Here is a 23,475-nt window from a genome sequence, read left to right on the forward strand (position 1 = left end):
TATGCAGATAGAAGAGTTAATATTTCTGGTCATGGACCAGAAATCTTTGCCCTGCTTGTCTCCTCTCAGTGGAGAAAGTGAGGTCTGCAGATGCTGGAGATCAGAGATGGAAGTGTGTTGCTGGAAAAGCGCAGCAGGTCAGGCAGCATCTAGGGAACAGGAGAATCGACGTTTCGGGCATTAGCCCTTCTTCCTGAAGAAGGGCTAATGCCCGAAACGTCGATTCTCCTGTTCCCTAGATGCTGCCTGACCTGCTGCGCTTTTCCAGCAACACACTTCCATCTCTGATCTCCTCTCAGTGTACTGTTAGGATTTACAACTTAAATTTTATATTTCCTTAATCTGCAGTAATTTGCTTTTATAATAACAGCAATGATCTTGATAGCAATGCCTGGGGAACACAACCTTTTTCCTCCCTCCACTCAAACGCAACTCTTAACCCCAGTTTTCCACTGTTCGTCGCTTAGACAATTCTGTATCCATATTGCCACTGAATGTTTAGTCCCCGGGCTGAAATTAACATGCTAAAATAAGGAAATAACCAAATTTCTCTCACACACAATGCAATCCGAGTTCCAGGAGAAATAGCAAAGTAAACATTAATCAGGAATGTAAGTGTAAAAACCTTCACCAAAAGTAATAATGTAAAATGGGTGAATGCAAGCAATATAAATGTAAAAAAAAGGCACAGGGATATACAAGGCGATCCAGTTTTTATGAACATGAGAATCTGAGGAATTAATTTTGTTTTCATTCAATCGTGGGATGCGCACATCGTTGTCTGAAACGACATGTTACTCTTCCTGACTTGCCCTTGAGAATGTGGTGGTGAGCTGCCTTCTTGACCTGCTGTAGATAGACCCACATGTTGTTAGGGAAGGAATTCCAGCAACATTGAAGAAGTAGCAACATTTTTCCAAGTCAAGATGGTGATTGGCTCAGTGGGGAACTTGCAGATGGCAATGCTCCCATGTACCTGCTGCTCTTGTCCTTTTAGATGGAAGTGGCTGTGGGTTTGTGCTATCTAGGAGCTCTGGTGAATTTCTGCATCTTGCAGATAGTACATACAACTGCTACTAAGCATTGGTGACAGAGGGAGTGTATAACTGCGGATGTGGTTGCAATCAAGCCAGCTGCTTTGTCCTGGATGGTGTCAAACTTCGAGTGTTGTTAGAGGTACACCCATCCAAGTAAATGGAAAGCATTCCATCACATTCCAGATTTGGAGGTGGTGAATAGGCTTTGGGGAGTCATGAAATGAGTTACTTGTTGCAGCATTCCTAGCCTCTGACCTACTCTTGCACCATTTATATGGCCCATTCAATTCAGTTTCTAATCAATGGTAACCCCCAGGATGTTAAAAGAGAGGACCTGAATGATGGCAGTATCATTGAAAATAACATTGCCCCTTATTGAAGATGGCCACTACCTCACAGTTGTGTGGCACAAATGTTATTTGCCACTTTTCAGCTCAAGCCTGGATATTGTGCTCCAGAATCCGGGGATTTGCATAAATATGTATGCTGAAGGCCTAAAATTGACTTATTAACCGTTAAAAGCAGCTTATTGATTAAATTGCGGTAAACAATCATGGACAGCTGGCTGAAAATATTTGGCAATAATTTCATAAATATGTAACAACTGGCCTTTGGCTGTGTCTGATGCCAGAATGGCACATGCCCGTGCCTGAGCCTGTTAAGCTTTGTGCATACAAAGGGATATCTACTGCTTTATTATAAATGCTCTTGATGCACAAATGATCCAACTTAAAACTTTGGAAAAATATTTGAAAATAAAGAAAAATGTACAGCAAGAGGGCAGAGTTATGAGATTATAATGAGTAGCTGTAGTTGAAGAGTATGCCACTGGCATAGACATGATATAAAGCCAGTAGTCGGCTACTGTGCTGTAATTCAATAGTCAGGGATATAGGAGCAAGCTAATCTCATCCTTGAGTCTGGTCTGCTGTTCAATTAGATCACAGCTATTCTGTATCTTAATCTATCCACTTTGGTTTCTTTAATTCTTGAAGACCTTGCTAAACAAATCTCTTGCTATCACAGAGCTAAAGGTTTTAAACTAACTTTCAGCTTCAACGGCTTATTGGGATGTGGAGTTCTAGATTTTCATTACCCTTTACGGGAAGAAATGCTTGTCAGACATCACTCCTAGCTCTATTAACATCATAGCTTGGAATCCCCCAGCAAAGAAAACAGCTTCCTTCATGTTTTCTATAAATTCCTTGAACAATCTTGAACATTTCAATGAGATGTGATTCTATACTAGGATCATCTCTTAATCTTCTACATTAAAGGAAACAGGTACCATGCAGCCTGTCTATTGGGCAGGTCATTTCTTTAAAGCTCAGGTTCTCCCTCTGCAGGTATTAAAAGGCAATGCCACTTTTTTCACAGAAAAAAAAATAAATACAATTCAAAATTTAGCTACTTTTGTAGCAACAGTAACTTGTGTTTACATAGCATTTCTCATGTGGAAAATTCTTGTAAACATAGTCAGGTAAAGTTGGCAAATGAGGGGGAAATAAAAATCTGATTAAAAGCTTGACTGGAGATTGGGGAACATAGAGTTATGGAGATGTACAGCACAGAAACAGACCCTTCGGTCCAACTCATCCATGCCAAGCAGATACCCTGATCCAATCCAGTCCCACCTGCCAACACCTGGCCCATATCTCTCCAAATCCTTCCTATTCATATACCCATCCAGATGCCTCTTAAATGTTGCAATTGTACTTGCCTCCACCACTTCCTCTGGCAGCTCATTCCATACACGTACCACCCTCCACGTGAAAATGTTGCCCCTTAGGTCCCTTATATCTTTCCCATCTTACCCTAAACCAATGCCCTCTAGTTCTGGACTCACCCACCCCAGAGAAAAGACTGTCTATTGATCCTATCGATGCCCCTCATAATTTTGTAAACATCTATAAGGTCACCCCTCAGCCTCCGACGCTCCAGGGAAAACAGCCCCAGCCTATTCAACCTGTCCCCATAGCTCAAATCCTCGAACTCTGGCAACATCCTTGTAAGTCTTTTCTGAACCCTTTCAAGTTTCACAACATCCTTGGAGACCAGAACTGCACACAATATGTTAACAGTGGTCTAACCAATGTCCTGTACAGCCACAACATGACCTCCCAATTCCTGTACTCAGTGCTCTGACCAATAAAAGAAAGCATACCAACACTTTCTTCACGATCCCATCTACTTGTGACTCTACTTTCAAGGAGCTACGAACCTGCACTCCAAGGTCTCTGTTCAGCAACACTCCCTAGAACCTTACCATTAAGTGTATAAATCCTCCGAAGATTTGCTTTCCCAAAATGCAGCACCTCACATTTATCTAAATGAAACTCCATCTGCCACTTCTCAGCCTATTTGGTCATCTGATTAAGATCCCATTGTAATCTGAGGTAACCTTCTTCACTGTCCACTACACCTCCAATTTTGGCGTCATCAGCAAACTTACTAACTATACCTCTTATGCTCACATCCAAATCATTTATGCAAATGATGAAAGCTAGAGGACCCAGCACTGATCCTTGTGGCACGCCACTGGTCACAGGCCTCCAGTCTGAAAAACAACCCTCCACCACCACCTGCTGTCTTCTACTTTCAAGCCAGTTCTATATCCAAATAGCTAGTTCTCCTTGTATCCCATGACAAATAACCTTGTTGACCAGTCTCCCATGAGAAACTTAATGAAGTCCATATAAATCACATCCATCGCGCTGCCCTCATCAAATCCTCTTTGTTACTTCTTCAAAAATCTCTATCATGTTTGTGAGATATGATTTCCCACACACAAAGCCATACCGACTATCCCTAATCAGTCCTTATCTTCCCAAATACATGTACGTCCTTTCCTCCCTCCGACAAATTGCCCACCGGTCTATAGTTCCCTGGCTTATCCTTACCACCTTTTTTAAATAGTGGCATCATGTTAGCCAACCTCCAGTCTTCCAGCACCTCACCTGTGACTATCAATGATACAAATACCTCAGCAAGGGACCCAGCAATAATTTCCCTAGCTTCCCACAGAGGTCGAGGATACACCTGATCAGGTCCTGGGGATTTATCCACTTTTATATATTTCAAGGCATCCAGCACGTCCTCCTCTGTAATATGGAGGATTACATACCTTGAAAATGATTTTCACAATGTAACCATCTATTTCCATACAGTCTATGTCTTCCATGTCTTTCTCCACAGTAAACAATGATGCAAAATACTTGTTCAGTATCTTCCCCCATCTCCTGCAGTTCCACACAAAGATTGCCTTGTTGATCTGTGAGGGGCCCTATTCGCTCCCTAGTTACCCTTTTGTCCTTAATGTATTTGTAAAAACCCCCTGGATTCTCCTTAGCTCTATTTGTCAAAGCTATTTCATGTCCCCTTTTTGCCCTCCTGATCTCCTTAAGTATATTCCTACTGCCTTTACACCCTAAGGATTCACTCTCCTGTCTATACCTGACATATGCTTCCTTCTTTTTCTTAACCAAACCCTCAACTTCTTTAGTCATTCAGCATTCCCTACACCTACCAGCTTTTCCTTTCACCCTAACAGGAATATACCTGTCTCTGGACTCTTGTTATCTAATTTCTGAAGGTTTTCAATTTTCCAGCTGTCCTTTTACCTGTGAACATCTGCCCCAATCAGCTTTTGAAAGTTCAATATGTTTAGAAATAAGGCATTTTCTTTACAGAGTAAAGGAAATAACATTAATTAAGAACCTACACTTAAAATTTTTGGTTAGAGATTGTTGCTAATTACATGAATTAAAGTTAAGTGTGCACATATGATTCATTAATGCACACTTTGAAGATTTAGAAACGGCAAAAGAAACTTACCAGTTGTTTTACAGTGGGAGGTCATGTTGCAGCTGTACAGGAAGAAGCCAGGTTTTGGAAAGTGGTTAGGCCACTGTTGGAATATTGCACATAATTCTGGTCTCCTTCCTATCGGAAAGATGTTGTGAAACTTGAAAGGGTTCAGAAAAGATTTACAAGAATGTTGCCAGGGTTGGAGGATTTGAGCTATACGAAGAGGTTGAGTAGGCTCGGGCTGTTTTCCCTGGAGCATCGGAGACTGAGGGGTGACCTTATAGAGGTTTATAAAATCATGAGGGCCATAGATAGGATAAATAGACAAAGTCTTTTCCCTGGGGTGGGGTAGTCCAGAACTAGAGGGCATCGGTTTAGGGTTAGAGGGGAAAGTTATAAAAAGGACCTAAGGGGCAACTTTTTCATACAGAGGGTGGTACATGTATGGAATAAGCTGCCAGAGGAAGTGGAGGCTGGTACAATTGCAACATTTAAACGGCATCTGGATGGGTAAATGAATAGGAAGGCTCTGGAGGGATATAGGCCAGGTGCTGGCAGGTGGGACTAGATTGGGTTGGGATATCTGGTCAGCATGGACTAGTTGGACCGAAGGCTGTGTTTCCGTGCTGTACGTCTCTGACTAAGCTGTGAACATGAGCCATTCTTAGAATTTATTTGCCAGTAACACTCAAATCTCCAGATTCTCAATAATTAGACAGGTCAAACCAATGAGAAGACAATGTGGGTGGAAATATAAAGTTAGTTATGTGGATTGTGTGCACCAGTTTAATTTGGCTCATGGGTCAAATTACAAGGGCATACAGCCCTTAGTTTGAATGCTGATGATATAGTTTGTTTTCCTTTGTTATACTATTATTGAATCTTTGATGGTAATTAAGTCATATTTTTTAAAGACACCAAGAAGAGAATATTACTTTCACAAAAAAAAGTGAGAAAGAAGAAAATTGTCCACAAAAGGATAATAAATGGGATCAAACTTGCCTGTTTAAATATGAATAATCTGATGCCATTTTTGTTTTTCTCTCCAATGATCAAGTTCTCTATTCCAGGAATAGGACATACATATTTGAAATTAAATTGATTGACAAGCCTGATTTGTCAGTTACTTTAAAATTAATATGGAAAATTCCAGTCAATAAACAATGTCACAGAAAGAGAGGGGTCTTGTGGCATAATGGTAATAACCTCACCTCTGGGCCAACAGCTCAAGTTCAAGTCCAAGTTCCACACTAGGACTTGTTGGGCATGGAAGCAGCATTCATGATCTTGTTCAATTAATGGATAATTAGCCTAGGAATCCTTCCATCACCTCCCCACTTTATCTCAAAGGGGAGAAACATTTTTAAAAAAACTTGTACCAAACAGATTGTGTGAACCCTCTAAAACATCATATTTCCTCTCAGAGTAAAAACAGTATTTTGACCAACACTTCTAATTTAAAAGGGACTTTTATTGACACTGGTGCCAAGTTACAGAATTAGCAGCCAGAGTTACAGTGACTCACCCTTAGATTTGTCATCCAAAAATACGCAAAGAATGACTCTGGTCTTCTCATTCAGCAACTATTGTAAAGATTTTATGGAAAATGGCTGTGCAGCACTTGAAGAAAAGGCAATCTTGCTTCTGCCGCCTATCATGGCAAGGGATATGGACTGAAATTACGTGTTTTCCTTACTCTTTAATTTGGCAAACCTTGCAATCCCAAAGCAGTAACAGAAAATTGTTACACGGGTGACATGAAAAAAAAAATACTTCAATTTATCAGTTAAGAGGCACTTGGGACAAAGACCTAGTATTTGCACAGAAACACACAATAACTTATTGAAACAGATCACCACAGGCTACACTTTGGACAAGGGCCACGTTAAAGAATACATTAAACAACAATACACAGTCCCATGAAATTGACTTTACCCCAAAGGATAAATGTCGGTGTTATCCTTCATTCTGTTCCATTGCAGGATCGCTGTACTGAGAATCAAAAAGACCAAAAAAAGGTCTTACAGCTCCCTCTTCTGTATTAAGCATAACAGAATAGAATGGACAGCAAGAAAGTACTACTTCTTATTGTGACTTATTATTTTTACGACCAGAAAACAAGAAGAATATGCAGATATAATTTGTAGACTGCTAGGATCTATTTTGAAATTAATAAAAACTTAAAGATTCCTTGACTCCCACATCAATCTATTCCAGAGCTCCAGTTGAAGGCTTGGTTGAAGGAAAGAGCAATATCAATGACATCTCTCACTCAGAAGACAGGAGACAGAAAAAAGGTGGGAAGGGGAATGGTGTGCAACCTAGCATATTAGCATTTAGCCAAATAACCAGTTAACTAACAACATGAAATAAGTGCTCAGGTTATACTTCCCACTCTACTAGAAGTGTAAGGAAAATTAATATGGTTATGATGAATTCAAAAAGAGTTAGCACTGCTTTATCTGATAATACATTAGCTCTGCTGCAAAGTTAATACATAGAGTGGAATTCCTGAAGGGCCACATACCTCTAACAGGCCAACAGCAATGGATAGAGCAACTCCAGTGGATCTCAGTGGTCTTTTCCCCTGTGGTACAGGCCAAGGGTCACGTTGCAATTCTCCCAGAAGATCAGTCAAGTTCATGTCAATTTTTTGAACTGGTTGCAAAAATCTGTGAAATCATTTTTTTAACAAAAAAAATATTTTCAGGCACTTTAGGATAATTATGCTGAGGATGTTTCAGATCCCAAAATAGCGATCAAACAGATACAAGATTAAAACAAGAAATTTAATAAACAAAAATATTAAAATACGAGACATAAAAGGAATTACTACGCTCCAAATATGTTCAAACACTTCTTGGCCTGATCATTGGTTTCATGGCATGGATGACAATTCCCTATTTATCCATTAGTGAGCTTTGGAAAGATTGAATGTTCAAGGTACGTTGTTAACATTCGGACGGTGCCTGCTACTTTTCCAAAAGTTGGAACTGCTGCTAATTATGCATTTTTGAAGAATATCATGAATTGACAACAAGATAATTTTTTTTGTCTGGAAAAACAAATCAAGAGTTTTGGCTAAGATATTCTAGTGGTGACAGAAATCCTGGAAGCTTTTCAGAGTAAATAAATAAGGGCAATTGGAAAATATATCTATTCTAAAGTCTTTGATTTGAAACCCAAATGAATATGTATTATATATTGTTAAAACTATTATACTTGATGGGCACGTTTTCTTCAGAAATATATGCAATAACATTTACAATCATATCATGTTAGTTATTGTAAAGTTTACTGAGGATTGGTTTTGGAAAAGCCATCCAAAAGCATGCATTTCTCAAAGTTCTCACTAAAGTATTTCTCACTTTTTGGCTCCTCGGCTGCACTGAACAACTACCCTTCAGCCAATCCCCATCTCCAGATCATGTCACTTTGCCCACTCTCTTTCGATTTTGCTGTCGTCTTGTTCCCTTTTACCATCCCTATTCAAATTGATACTTTAAATTCTAAACCATGGCCTCTCTACCTTTTACATACATCTTCAAACCCAGCTTCTAGGTATGCCTTTCAGGAAAAAAATAACTCTCCACCTAGTTATTTATAACTGCACTGCAAAACACCAAACTGCTTAGTCTTTGGCTACTATTTTCCCTAACACTTCTACAAACATCAATCTGCTCAACCACTCCTTTACCTGTACCTTTGAAACATTTGCTGCAAATTGCTGAACAAAAATTGATCAATCTCAGCTTTGAAATTGTGAATTGGCCCAGCCTCAATAGCTTTTTGGTTGAGTGTGTGAAAAAGTGCTCTCTAACATTGCTTCTAAACAGTCTAACTCTGCTTGTAAGGTTATTCCTCTTCATGGCAAATTGTTTCCTTGACCAAACCTGTGAAACCATTGCATCATGTTAAACAATTCAATTATATCACTGCTCAATTTTGCATGCATTTCTCCCTCAAGTATAAAGGGTGTAGGATTGATCTAGCATATGAAGATTTTATCATTCATTACTGGATCTGGCTGAACCACATGAAGCACTACTGTTCATCACTGTTACGTTTTGCACCCTGTTACAGTGCTGGGGCCATCTTAATTAGTCACAGGTAAAAATTCTGTGATGGTGGTGCAATTTTCCTTTTGACTACATTATATTTCATTTTCTAGCTCAGCTAGATTGCTTACAGTTCATTGGACATTTCAATTTCTTTTCTCACTGCCTTTTGTGGTTAATTCTTCACTAATAATTATTCCCCTCTTCCATACCCCTAATTGGCCTCCATTTGGATTTCCATTTTCATTCCTTTGCAATACTAAATGGAATATTTCTATTCATTGTTGTTTAGCCATCAAAAATTACCACTTCTAATGTTAAACATGTGAACATTATTGCTTTAAATAATGCAGAATTTATGAAAAACATGCATGCATTAAAGGTGAAATGGCACTAAATATATGAACAATAGACAGTGAAGATTTCCTATTTTTATTTGGATATTCTTGACTATTTGCACTCTTCTTGGGACCATTGAGATGCCTTCTGTTAGTGAGATGATTATGGCAGAATTTGATAAATGGTATGTTGTAACTAATTCTCTACAAAAAAACCAAAGAACTGCGAATGCTGGAAATCAGTAATTCTATGTTCAGAAGTCAGGCCTGGTAATGCAGCTAGTTTACAGAGAAATGAGCTGCAATATTCAGTAACAGAAGTATGCAAATAGATTGCACTTCCAAGATGCAGGCTTTCATGAATCATGTACTAAACAATACATCGGTAGCAAAAGCAGAGAAAAATTGAATATTAAATAAAGCAAATATAAAGGGCATAATGTTTCCTCCATAATTTCTTTTCTATGAGACAACTTTCCACAAGAAAAATAAGAATTCAGCTATGTATAATTCTAAGTCAGGGCCAATGCTTCATTTCATTTTTATCTTTTGATACAGACTTAGCGCAACGTCAAGAATAATCCTAAAATATCCATAAAAGCATTTACTGCAAAGAAAAAAAAAGAGAATTTCAGAAAGGCAAAGCCAGTAGCCAGAGTTGATCCCAGAATACTTGATCCTAAAATCCCAGAGAGTATTTTTAAAATTAAAACATCTGAAATTTGGGAAACTAATTTACTTTAGAACAGGAAATTAAATGCAGAGATTGCCATGCAAAAAATAATATTGATTACTTCTGTCTCAACAATGAGACTTCAAAACAGGAATTTTAGAGACTATGAAGCATCGCCTTATGGCTACCCTCAGTATAACACTGTGGTTAGATGTACCACTGAAACCACTATCATTCAGGTATTTTAAAGATTGAAGCTAGCAGCACAAGCAGCAGAATTTACAGCACTCCTTTTGGCGAAGTCTATAATCAATTTATTATAAATTTTCCATGTTGCATTTAAAAGCTGTCATTTTTTGGAACTTATAGCTATTTCATCTAATACCAGGCAGCTGCAAGAAAAGAAAAGTGCCCCGACCTGGCAAATAACGTGCCCACTTAGAACAGAGCCAGTTGGTGGCAGAAGCTTGTGGTGGTTTGGACACTGGCTCTTTATATTTTGCTCAAATTCAAGCCACACAGAGATGAAAGTCTATTTATTGGCTGTAACAATCAAACGTAAAAGAGGTAGCCTCGATCCAGATCCAGAGCTAAGAATTAGCCCATGGGGGGAAAAATGGCCTTATTTTGGCATAATTGATCAGAGGTCAGAGGAAGTCTTAGAGTAGAACATAGAAAAAAAAACCCATCAAAATCAAGGTGGCCAGCAACATGGAAGTGAGCCTTAAATTTATTGAATGAAGTAGTCTGGGCAGAATAGAGGGAATTACACCTTACACATAAGTAAAGCCTTATAATATCAGACAGTGGCATTAGATGCTAAGAATAGAAAAATTATTTCAGTTGTAGTACTAATATCTTTAAAAACATTGGAAAGTACAGGACCTATAAGCCATTTAACTGATCTCAAAGTTAAATCCTTCAGCTACCTGCCCATTACTTCTTTAAATATTACCATTACAATGGTCCCCTTAGAAATCTTTACTAAGACCGTAGAAGGTTCAAAATGTTCAAACAAAGCTCGATTAAAATTATTTATAATGTAATCGCAATTAAGGTATAATTTTGAAATAAATTTTAGATTCTACTAAAATCATTTGAGCTACTTGCTCTTTCCCATTAACTTGATTGAAAATGTCTCTATTTGCAACTCAAATATTTTAAAATAAATGCATAATTTAAAAAATTAAACAATAAATTTAGCATTATTCTGCAGTTTTATGCATTCTCTAAACATAATATTCAACTCTGGCTGATGTTATTTAAACCACAATTTCTCAAATAAACCAGAAACAAGTCAGAATTTCACCCACTATGTCATTCTGTGCAGTAGCTATCCATATGGCTGAACTAATTTAGTGTAGCTATGTGCCATGCTCTCTCAGTGATGGACGGTTATTACCAAAAATTCATACAACAGAAAATCCTACCCATCTTTACTGGATTCAAATCAGATATTCTATGTACCTTAGCCTATTATGCTTTGATTCTCCATCAACAATAATGCCACATGGGTTTTGAACATATAAAATTACCAAATTTAAAATATAGCAAAGTAACTATCAGCAATTTTGGATTATACATTATATAGAACAGAATCTCAGAATATGTTTTGTTTGAAATTAAATTTGGGGTTTTTTGAAGTACACTCTGATCATGCAAAATATGGAACTGACGCATCCTCAAATAATTAATAAACATAATTTTCCTAATTTTAAAATTAAAAGTATTCCTTTTACTTCAAAACTGAATCTTTGCTAAAAGATATTATTTCAGTGGTCATGAAAAGTACAAATATCTGTGTTGCTACTTCAAGGAATGTCCTCAGTGAACTATATAAGAGGTAACCAAATGGTTTGCTTTCTCATGACTTCAATTCATAGCTGGAATTTGCAGACAGTGGCTTGCCACTGATCTCAAAAGAAAGCTGCACACAAAGACCTTGCATAGCCCATGACATGTATTTTACTTTTCATGAGTTCAATTTTAATCTTGGACCAAGTCCAGAGAAACCCCAGGTATTGAGAATAGTAATTATCATCGAGCAGACTAAGTCGTTAACCTAATTGCAGAATTCTCTAACAGTCAATCAAAATGCACAATGAACTCATTATTTTGCACTTCTTAAAGGTTTTACAGAGTGAAATAGGATTGGGGTGTACATTTTGAAAGTTGAAATACCTTAAGAAACTTTTTTAAAAAACTAAATCTCTATGGGTGGCATTGTGGCTCAAAGTCTAGCACTGCTGTCTCAGAGCACCAGGTACCTGGATTTGATTCGACACTTGGGCGACTGTGTGGAGTTTGCACCTTCTCCCAGTGTCTGCATGGGTTTCCTCCCACAGTCCGAAGATAGGCAAGTTAGGTGGATTGGCCATGGGAAACGTAGGGTTACAGGAATAGGGTAGGTCTGGCTGAGTTGCTCTTCAGAGGGTCAGTGTAGACCCAATAGGCTGAATGGCCTGCTTCCACAATGTAGAGATTCTATGAAAGTATCATAATGGAAAAAGTTGACATTACACAAATAGTGTTTGTTTTCAAGGACAAGAGGGTTTATTTATGGAAGATACAATTTAGTATACCACTAAAATCTCAATTATATCTTATTAGGAGACATAATTTTTATCATAAGTTTTTAAGAGTGATATTACAAGATAAAAGGCATAGTTCTCATTACTGAAATGATTTTGAAGATAGCCCTCTGCAAAGACTTCAGCAGAGGATCTTGTGGAGGTGCAAGAAAGAACCATGACTAACTTGCAAATGTCTGCATTTAACTGTGCATGTGCAGATACCAGAAGTTGCTGTCAGTTTCACAGGGTAAATGACACCTAACATGCATAGTTTTGCTGTCATCATAACTACAAGATCCAGACTAACTAATCTACAATAACTTCATATAGTCGTAGTGGAAGTTTACCTGTTGGACGGTGGTGGTTGCTGAACTTGAGGCCCACGACTTGCCTGGGTGGCTAATGGTTTACTTAAGCCCAACATGTCCTAATAACAAAATTGACAATGCAAATTAAAGCCTTTAATCATGCAACCAGATCTATTGTCCATTCCTCGACTCAACCAAAATCGTTTACAGTAGAGGAGAACTAATGTTCCTTGATTAAAGAACATTTATAGCCTTGTGTCGATTTATTGAATGACAAACCACCACAGTAACTAAAAGCAAAAATAACCTCAAGTTTTTTACGGTGGAATCTGACTTCTCCAGTGTTATTTTGAGCTGGATTCAAAGTGGAGGGCTCATGGCACATGAAAATTCACTGAATTTAAGAAGGATCTGTGAATCTTTAAAGAAACGAGCACAAGCACTTGCAGGTACTGGCCACAAAACAGAGCGTCATTTTGAAGTATAATACACAAAGTGGATTTCAAAATGGATTTAAATTTTACTAAGACATTTCTAGGAGTAGAAAACCTAAGTTAATTATTTGAAATGTTCGATTAAGGCTCCACTGAAAGATCTGGCAATTGAAGTTAGAAGTAAAAGCAAAATGTCACAAGGATGAAATTGTAAACAAAATCATGATGATGGACGAATTCCAAAATTCATATTTCAGCAAACCTCAAGAATAATTTAGATGAGCATAAAATATCAAAGATTCAAGAAGCAGCAGTACTGGTATCTTTTACACAGTTACTTATGGAGAATTGGTTATATGGAAATCATGAAGGAAACTGGAAAATCTGGGGATGTAAAGGTATTAGTTTTAGGGAGCAAACTGATTAATTCCAAAATAATCAAGGAAAAAGTTTAGAATCTAGACATAAGATGACAATGATGACGACGATAATAATAGTAGAAAGGTCTGAATCTGAAAGTGACAAAGAAAATAACATTAGTCCATTGTACTAAGCCTTGACATAATAAAGCCAATTATTGCAAGTTAAAATAGGAAACTGAATGGAGTAATAGGAACACTTAAGGAATCTTCAGCAAAGGTTGCCTCAGGAAAAGAAACAGTTATTGAAAATATAGCTGTAACTCAAGTGGAGCAATTCCCCAAGAACCTACAAAGAAGGGAGATGTTTCAGGGCAGTCAAGAAAAATTTCTCGATTACTAAGAGACTCAGACCACAAAGTATGAATATTTTGTTTCAAAAGTGGAAATATTTGTTTACGTTTCTAAATAAATAGGTAAATCAGAACAGATATTAGGAAACACCGGAGCGAGTCACTCAGTTATGCTGTCTGCAGATACAATGCATCTTTCAAAGGGGTCAGTGAAGAAGAAAATATTAATTGGAGATGTACATTAAGATTACGAATACGTCCCATTATATTGAGTTGGATTAACGAGTGACTTGGTAAATGGAGAGGTTTAAATTGAAGTAGTGTACAAATCATTACAGAAGGAAGTGATTTTATTTTGGGGAATAACCTAACTGGTTCCAAAAGACTGGCCTCAAAAAAGGCTGGTGGGACAATCAGTAGAAAAAGGAGCAGTACAATGTAGCAAAAAAAACTTGGAGATGCTGCAGGAAAAACATCCTGGATTGTTTTGTGACTATGTCACAACTAGACCTCAGGCCTGTAGAATTACACAGAAAGGAAAAAGGTCTATATTAAAAAAAGGTACTTTTTTGGATATTCAGTTGACTTATTTAAATTTTCAAAAATTGAGTCAAAGGGATAAAGGTAAAGAAAAGGAGGCTGACATGTTTCATCAATCTTCTTTAACAGAAAAACAAACAATAGATCCCGATTTGAGGGTTATACCAAACAGCATAGTCAAAAATTGAATCAGTATTAATACACGTGAATTGTTATTTAAAAGACAGTATTAAGGAAGAAATGGAAACCACTTCAAAGAGGAATAGGAAGCAGTTAATTTCATGTTAGTTCCAGCTAAGTACCATAACAATTCTTTTTAAGTGTCTCAAGAAATTCCAATAGCAAGTGACTTAATATTAGGAAAATTGCTACAATGCTGACACATTATTGAACTGATTATGTAACCGTATGGCCACATTTTGCTTGATATGCCACATATTTGGAGATTGGGAAAACCCAGTTATGAAATAAGCTGCAACTGTTTGAAGAACCATTTAGCAGGGTCCTAACAGACAGCTCAGGACCCTTATCTCGAGTAGAAAACAGTATCTTTTTAACAAGTACAGATAATTCGGCAAGATTTCATAGAATCATAAAATCTCTATGTGCATAAAGAGACCATTTGGACCATCAAGCCTGCACCAAACCTCCAAAGAGCGTCCCACACCAGAGTCAGCCCCCACCTGACCATATAACCCCACATTTATCATGGCCAATCCATCTAACCTGCATATCTTTGGATTGTGGGAAAAAACCGGTGCACCCAGCAGAAACTCTCACAGACACAGGGAGAACGTGTGAACTTCATACAAACAGTTGGCCAAGGCTGGAATCAAACCTTGGTCCCTGGTGCTGTGAGGCAGCAGTGTTAACCACAGAGCCACCTTGCCATCCTGTGTTTGACTTGGTCATTTTGCTCATGGAATAGGAGCAGAAAAGCTTTCTTCACGACTGAACAGCCCACTTCATGGTCTACTCTGTTCAACCCCCACCAGTTTTGGGGAAAATTACAGCAAATAGAGTAGCGAAAACGTTAGTCCAGTTTTGTTTTTATACAAAATATGGATTACTTGAAGAAATGCAATCAGATTAAGATTCATGTTTTGCCACAAATATTTAAAGAAATACTGAACAGCTTGCAAATAAAACAATTTACATCTTCCACTCATCATCCACAATCTCAAATAACATTGGAAAGTTGGCATCAAACTTTAAAGGCCACGGTGTGGAGGTGTGATGTTGGACTGGGGTGGACAAAGTCAGAAGTCACCAGGTAATAGTTCAACCAGTGTATTTGAAATCACAAGCTTTTCAGAGCTTCATCAGCTTCATCAGACAAAATGAAGAGAAGACACATCGGCACAGAATTTATAATCAGAGATCAAAAGATTATACAAATGGCGTGAGTAGAGTGTCGACATGTGGAATTATAACTCTGCAGTGATCAAGAGTGTCAGATGGTGTGAGTAAAGTGTTAATAAGTGAAGGGATGGCCTATAATCCAATTAATTAAGGCAGAGCTCCAGGAATTCTTCAACAAACCTCAAGTTGTCAGCAGCAAGACTAATGAGACAACCAATGAACTGGAATAAGCGACAGAGATCTGTAGTGCACTGACCAAAGAAGAAAGAGTCAAATTAGACTCCTCCAGAAGGCCGCTGCCCCAGGCTTGACATGTATGCTCAAGGGGAGGAGGTGTGTTAAAGCCAGATTCATCAGATATGCTCACAAGATAGCGCAAAATGTCACCCAATCATAACGCAATGCTCATCTATGCTCTAAATATCAATCGCAACATCGCCATCAAACCAGCAAAGGAGGAGCCATCGTCATGCAGAATAGAATGGACTACTGCAAAGAAACATACCAACTGAACAACTAGTAACACTACCTGCTAATCTGACTAAATAACACACACATTAACTCAACAGCCTGATAAGACCTTCAGAGTATCCTAAGCATTCTGAACCCACAATCTTCTCACATAGGAGACTTCTACTGCCTTTTGAAGATACATAAAGCCAACACACCTGGACATCCCATCATATCAGGCCATGGGACCCTATGTAAGAACCTCTCTGGCTAAGTCGAGGGAAACCCAATGTATAAGGACCCCCAGCTTCTGTCACGTCTCTACAGACTTCTTAGAGAAACTCAGCACCCAAGGACCAGTTGAACTAGGAACATTGCTCATCACAGTAGACATTTTAGCAGTCTACACCAGCATCCCCCACGGCAATGGGATCGCTGCAACAGCCTCGGTACTCAATACCAACAACTGCCAATTTCCAGGCACCATCCTGTAATTCATCCACTACATCCTCGCCCACAACATCTTGACCTTCGACAACCAGTTCTTCATCCAGACACACAGAACAGCCATAGGGACCAACATTGCAGCCCAATATGCCATCATTTTCATGCACAAGTTCAAACAAGACTTCTTTGCTGCACAGGAACTCTAATCAAAGCTAAACACAGATACACTGACGATATTTCCTTCCTTGGGACTCATGGCAGGGAATCATTGAAACGACTGCAACAATATCCACAAGTTTCATCCCACCAGACTTCCTATGGATACTTTTTAGAATCAGTATCATTGCATCTCCATCAAGGATAGACAATCAGTACCTCATTCTACCACAAGCCCATAGATAAACTCACAATGCTTCACTTCTCTAACTTCCCTACTAAACATATTAAAAGAAGCCATCCCCAGTGGACAAGTCCTGCTCAGACAAGGGAGAATGCAATGGATGCCTCAAGATACTAAAAGACACCCTCGTAAAAATGGGATACAATGCTGAACTCAATGATCAGTTCTGACATGCCACAGCAAAAAACTGCAACAACCTCCTCAGAAGACACGACCAATAGAGTACCCTTTGACATCCAGTACTTCACCACAGCAGAGAAACTATGCCACTTTCTTCCCAGCTTTCAACATGTCATCAATGTTGACAGACATCTCAAGATAATCCCTACGTCTCCACTTCTCGCCTTCAAACAAGTGCCATACCTTAAACAGACCATCGTTTGCAGCAAACTACCCAGTCTCCAGGAAAACATTGATCACAATAACACATAACCCTGCTAGGGCAACCTTTACAAGACATGACACTGCATCGACATGGATACAACCATCATACGTGGGAACACGACCTACTGCATACATGGCAGATACTCAGGTGACTCGGTCAATGCTGTCTATCTCATCAGCTGCAGGCAAGGATGCCCCAAGGCATGATACATTGGTGAGACCATGCAAATGCTACAAAAACGGATGAATGGACACTGCGCAACAATCACCAGACAGGAATGTGCCCAGCTTGTTGAGGAACACTTCAGCAGACAAGAACATTCAGCCTCCGATCTTCAGGCAAGGGTCCTCCAAGGTGGCCTTCAATATATACATTAATGCAGAATCGTCGAGCAGGCACTAATAGCTAAGTTCTATATCCACGAAGACAGCCTCAACTGTGATCTTGGGTTCATGTCACACACTACATGTAACCCTACCACACTGATCTGTATTCATAAAATCTTAATTACCTTCCTGCTTTGACACCATCACCTTGATAATTTGTTATGTTGTCTCTACCTTAATTAGTATGTACAGTTTTGGATTACTTGTTACTTCGGTTAGACCCGCAGTATGAGACCTATCATGTCATTTCAGTCATTTAAATAGTCTCCAACACCACCTTATTTTTAATTTTTTTGTAATTATCACTCTGCCTTAATTAATCAGATTATAAGTCATCCCTTCACTTGTTATCCGGCTGTTGACACTTTACTCACACCTCCTTCCCATTTATCTCTCCACCCTGGAGGCTCCCTGCCTTCATTCCTGAAGGAGGGCTTTAGCCCAAAACATTGATTTTCCTGCTCCTTGGATACTGGCTGACCTGCTGTGCTTTTCCAGCTCCACTCTAATCTAGACTCTGATCTCCAGCATCTGCAGTCCTCAATACTTTTGCCTACTTTACTCACACCGTCTGACATTCTTGATCACCTGCACAGACGTATCATTCAGCCTGTTGACACTCCACTCACACTCGTACAATCATTTGATCTCTTTTGATTCTAAATTCTGTGCCTGTTTGTCTTTCTTCACTTCACTTAATGAAGGGGCAGTGCTCTGAAAGCTTCTGATTTCAAACAAATCCATAGAAACCACAGAATCCTGACAGTGTGAAAACAGGTTCTTCAGCCCAACAAGTCCACACCAACCCTCCGAAGAGTATCCCACCCAGACTCATTCCCCTCTTAACTCAACATTTCCCTCTAACTAATGCACCTAACCTATACATCCCTGAACACTACGGGCAATTTAGCAAGGCCAATCCACCCTAACCTGCACATCTTTGGATTGTGGGAGGAAACTGGAGCACCCGGTGTAAACCCACACAGACACAGGGAGAATGTGCAAAGTCCACACAGACAGTCGCCCGAGGCGGGAATTGAACCCAGGTCCCTGGCGCAGTGAGGTACTAGTGTTAACCACTGAGCCACCCTGTTGGACGAAAGCCTAGTGTCGTATGACGTCTGACTTTAAAGGCCATGATTAGAGCTTCATATGAGGAAACCTAATGAATGAGAGAAAGGAATTCCCAATTTACTTTTTGCCATTAAGGATGTCTCTAATGAGGGCACAAGATGCAGTACTTTTGAACTAATATATAGGAGATGGCTTAAATGTCTTAAAAAGTTTATAAACCAAAGCTCAAAAAGAGTTCCAACTTGTATGTCAAATTTCACAGAGAAACTAACCAAAGCCCACGAGTTGACTAAAAGTGTTTTTCAAACGTGCTCAACAGAATGAAATTTACAGCAGATAAAAAGATGAACATATTTCCATTACATCTGCTGCAAAAAATACACTAAACACCTGTACTTTCATTTCAAAATAAATCTTGACACTTAGTTTGAAAGCTTCTTTCAACATTTCAAGGAAAATACTTCAAAGTTAATTGCGCATCTCAAGTTTTCAACATGAACAATATAACCTACCTGAAGCTGTTTTGCTGTTAGGTCTTTTGTGCCTCTGAAGACATAGCTCTTGGAAATACCCTCACAACCAAGCTCATGAACCTGCACCATTCTGCCAAATGTAATGAGACCAACCAAAGCTGTAGGTGGCAAAAGGCTCAAGGACATTTGCATGGATTCTTTTAAGGCCTGTAGATCTTCATCCTCCATACAAGTATCCACAACATAAAGGAAGATTAAAGGCATTTGAGGGCCACGCTGTGAACGAAACAACAAAAAAAAAATCAAGCTTTGCTCAATCATGCATTTTTTCTAAAACATCTTATTAGCATTATTCACTCGATGCAACAAGTACATTGGTATTTGAATGCATACTAAAAAAAAATTCAAAAGCTGTGGACACATCGACAACAACTCATATTAAACGACTTTGTTCAAAATGTTTTCTTCCATAAACAGGGCTCTCTTCAATACTGCCCAGATAAAAATTTGAAACCCCAAATAAACTCAGCTAATTTGGAGTAATCATTACAATCAACTCTGCAACGATCTTGAAATTTCTACACCATTAATAATTAAAATCCTTTTCTTAAAGCTGCATTTTTAAAAATTAAATTCATAGGATATATGCATCACTGAATAGGTTAGCACTGATTGCCCATTCCTATTTGCCACAGAATAAGCAGTCCTGAGGTTCCTGAACCACTGCAGCCCTTGGGATGTATGCGATCCATGATGCCTGTCAGGAAGGGAGTTCCAGAGTTTTAACATAGTGACAGTGAAGGAATGTACAGTTTTAAGGGAATCTTGCAGGTGATGATGTTCCATACAGTTGCTGGCCTTGACCTCATAGGTGGTAACCTCCTGATCAAAAAGGCAAAGAAGCTGTTGCTTTGCTCAAGTGTAGAGAATGGTCTGAAGCAAATATCCTGGAAGGAGAATCCCAGTTATAGTGGTGGGAGAAGACATGGCAATGATGGAAATCACAGGTTTGGAAGGTGCTATCAGAGGTACCTTGATGAGTCAAGGTAATGCATCTTCTAGACCGTACATACCACTGCCACTGTGCATTAGTGGTGAAGGGGATAATGGTAAAAGTGGAGGGGATAGGGTGCTAATCAAGCAAAGAAGGCCAAGGTGGATTACCCACTCAGCATTTCATCCTTTTCTTTTGCATTAATGCACTCGGCTCCACATCATTAAAGATGGGGACATTTGTGCAGCCTCTACTCCTGTTAGCTGTTTAAGTGGTGAATGGTAGTGAACAGTTAACGTGGTAAGACCGAAAAGTTCAGATCCGACATGTTGGATATAGGATCACTTATTCTTTGACACCTTGTTTTTAGGTATGCTTGGTGGTGTTCAAGGATCCTGCATTCTTTATTACAATCTCCCATCTTGATGGCAATATTAGAAACTGGAGCCAACCAAATTCCATTTCTACATAACAGACATGAAACTTTAAACTCCAAAACGTGATAATGCCAAGCCAAGAGTTTATTTGACTGATGGCCCAGTGCCTTGTGGTTGCCTAGGTTTGATGCTATACACATTTGAAATATATCCCATTTATCAGGGTGATATTGCCACTCAACAAGTGTGGGTATCCTGGATTTGTAGATGGGACTTAGTTTCCACAAAGGACTGTATGATGGTTACACCTACCAACACCATCATAGACAGATGCATCTGCAACAATCAGATTGGTGAAGATGATGTCAAATAGTATTTTTCCCTCTTGTTAATGTGCATCAAATATTGTCTAGATATTTACAGGTTTCATTTTCAATGAAGTCAAGAGGTTTCTTGAATTACTGTGTGTTTACTTGAGGTCAGCAACTGAAATTCAAATCTCTGAAGTTTTGGGTTTTGCTTTACTTAGGTTTACACGTTATGTTGTAATTGCTATAGCTTTTTATGACAGCTCCTCCTACTGTATCTCTAAAATATTTTCCTTCCTTTATTTTTCAGGTTATTTCTTCTACCTACCTAGATTTTTCAGCCTGTCCTTTGATTCTCTTCACACTGACATTGAACAGCTGCTAATGACAATGACATGTTTCTTGCTACAGACATTCCCCTGCCTCGTCAATTTTAACAACTTTTGACTGGGCGGAACCAAATTTCATTCCTACATAACAGACATGAAACTTTAAATTGCAGACATCAAAATCACCTGCCCCCGGCAGCTAGTTTCTATTTGACTATACACAGCTACTATTCTTCCTTAGATGTTTTTTTTCAGTTGGGGGCATGTTTAGTGTTGACTCAGGAACAGCAAAACATATTCTTTGTAGGCAAGGTCATATAAGATTGCACTTTCGCTCGATTTCAATCATCGCCATGTCTTCTCCACCCAATATGACCAAGAGTCTCCTTTGGGATATTTGCTTCTGACCATTCTCTGAATTTGAGCAAAGCAACAGCTTCTTGGCCTTTGTGATAAGGAAGTTAGCCAGTGATATATTAATGCGGTCTTGCTGTTAAAACTGGCTGAGGCTGGTTCTCACCTCTCCTGGACTTTTATGTTGTCAGCAGTAAAAGAAATAAAGTCCAAAGTGTAAATTATGCAGCAAATTGATCTGAACAGGATTACCTCAGACCACTTGTACAACACTGGCATTGTAAAGTTCAATTATATCGAAAAAGATAAGAGCTCTTAAATAGTTCTGCTTAAGCTATTCTAAACCGCGAATCTATTAAATCTCTAAAGATGTGCATATAAAAGTGAAAGCAAAACTCAAATTTAATATTAGAAAACAGAAATTAAAGATACAGCAGAACAAGTTAACTTTTTGCATTAATGAGATTGGTTTTATTTTTTCACTGGTATTTAATTTCAATCACTTGCTACCAGTACAATAACCAAAAGTCGAGTAAAAATGGAGTTCAACCGTCCTACCTGGACTACATATTCAATTGTAGAAAACTGCGGTAAAAGTTCTGCGGGTTGGTTCATCTCAGATATCCCAGAATAGGAAGGAGGAAACTGTTTCGAAGTAAAAAAAAACATCAAAAGAGGCAAGTTGAAACCACAGATGAAAATTACTTTCTCTTGCATACAAAATACTTGTTTTATTCCTAGTACTTGACCCAATCGAAGATACTGCAAACAGGCAAGAGGATAAGCAGATTAGAAAGATGAACACATTGTTGAATGAGTGGTAGGGTAGACGCACCAGCACTGGGAGAGGAAGAGACTGAAATACTGGATGGATTCCACTCAAATTGGGCTGCGACGCGGGTCCTGGTAATAGGTACAATGTCTTCAACTGAGTAACAGGATGGGAGGAGATGATTTGTTTTAGATTCCCTACAGTGTGGAAACAGGTCCTTCGGCCCAACAAGTCCATACCAACCTTGCAAAGAATAACCCACCCAGACCTAATCCCTCTCTCTCTCTACTAATGCCCCTATCACTATGGGCAATTTAGCCTGGTCAATTCAGCTGACCTGCACATCTTCGTGACTGAGGGGGGGAAACCGGAGCACGTGGAGGAAACCCACGCAAGACACATGGAGAATGTGCAAACTCCATGCAGACTGTCGCCTGGAATTGAATCTGAGTCCCTGGCACTGCGAGGCAGCTGTGCTAAACACTGAGCCACCGTGCTGCCAATTTGTGGACAGTAAAAGTTTAAGTGGAAATATTAGTATAAATAATATTTAAAACCAAACAAAAAGGGGAAAAGAGTAAAGTTTAAAAACTAATAATTGCAACATAATTAAACTAGATGTATTAAATATATTAAATATTAAAAACATTCGAGTGGAATGACAGGTTATGGCACATGGGTGATTCTAAAGGTGACTGGAGTACAAAGGAAGAAATTGATCAAATACAGCTTCAAATGGGAGGTATGTCATGGTAGCCATCGCTAAACCATGCCTAAAATGGTCAGGACTGCAAATTAAACATACTAAGTTATTAGACATACAGTGAAAAGGTAAAGAAAAAATGATAGAAATGGAAGGAGCAAGCTCAATCATTAAAGATGAA

The 23,475-nt window shown here is 38.8% G+C and overlaps 1 protein-coding gene across 2 annotated transcripts in view; it reads right to left on the bottom strand.

Annotated features, from left to right (window-relative positions):
- Window positions 1-23,475, bottom strand: part of sec23a (Sec23 homolog A, coat complex II component) — a 91,574-nt gene that overhangs the window by 51,833 nt on the left and 16,266 nt on the right. For both annotated transcript variants that reach the window (XM_043697863.1, XM_043697864.1), the window contains exons 4-7: window positions 22,378-22,464; window positions 19,497-19,733; window positions 12,834-12,913; window positions 7,372-7,516 (exon numbers count right to left, since the gene is read on the bottom strand). In XM_043697863.1, coding sequence (XP_043553798.1) covers window positions 7,372-7,516; window positions 12,834-12,913; window positions 19,497-19,733; window positions 22,378-22,464 — 549 coding nt within the window. The remainder of the gene's footprint in view (window positions 1-7,371; window positions 7,517-12,833; window positions 12,914-19,496; window positions 19,734-22,377; window positions 22,465-23,475) is intronic.

The sequence above is a fragment of the Chiloscyllium plagiosum genome, chromosome 10 (assembly GCF_004010195.1).
Source record: "Chiloscyllium plagiosum isolate BGI_BamShark_2017 chromosome 10, ASM401019v2, whole genome shotgun sequence".
Classification (NCBI taxonomy): Eukaryota; Metazoa; Chordata; class Chondrichthyes; order Orectolobiformes; family Hemiscylliidae; genus Chiloscyllium; species Chiloscyllium plagiosum.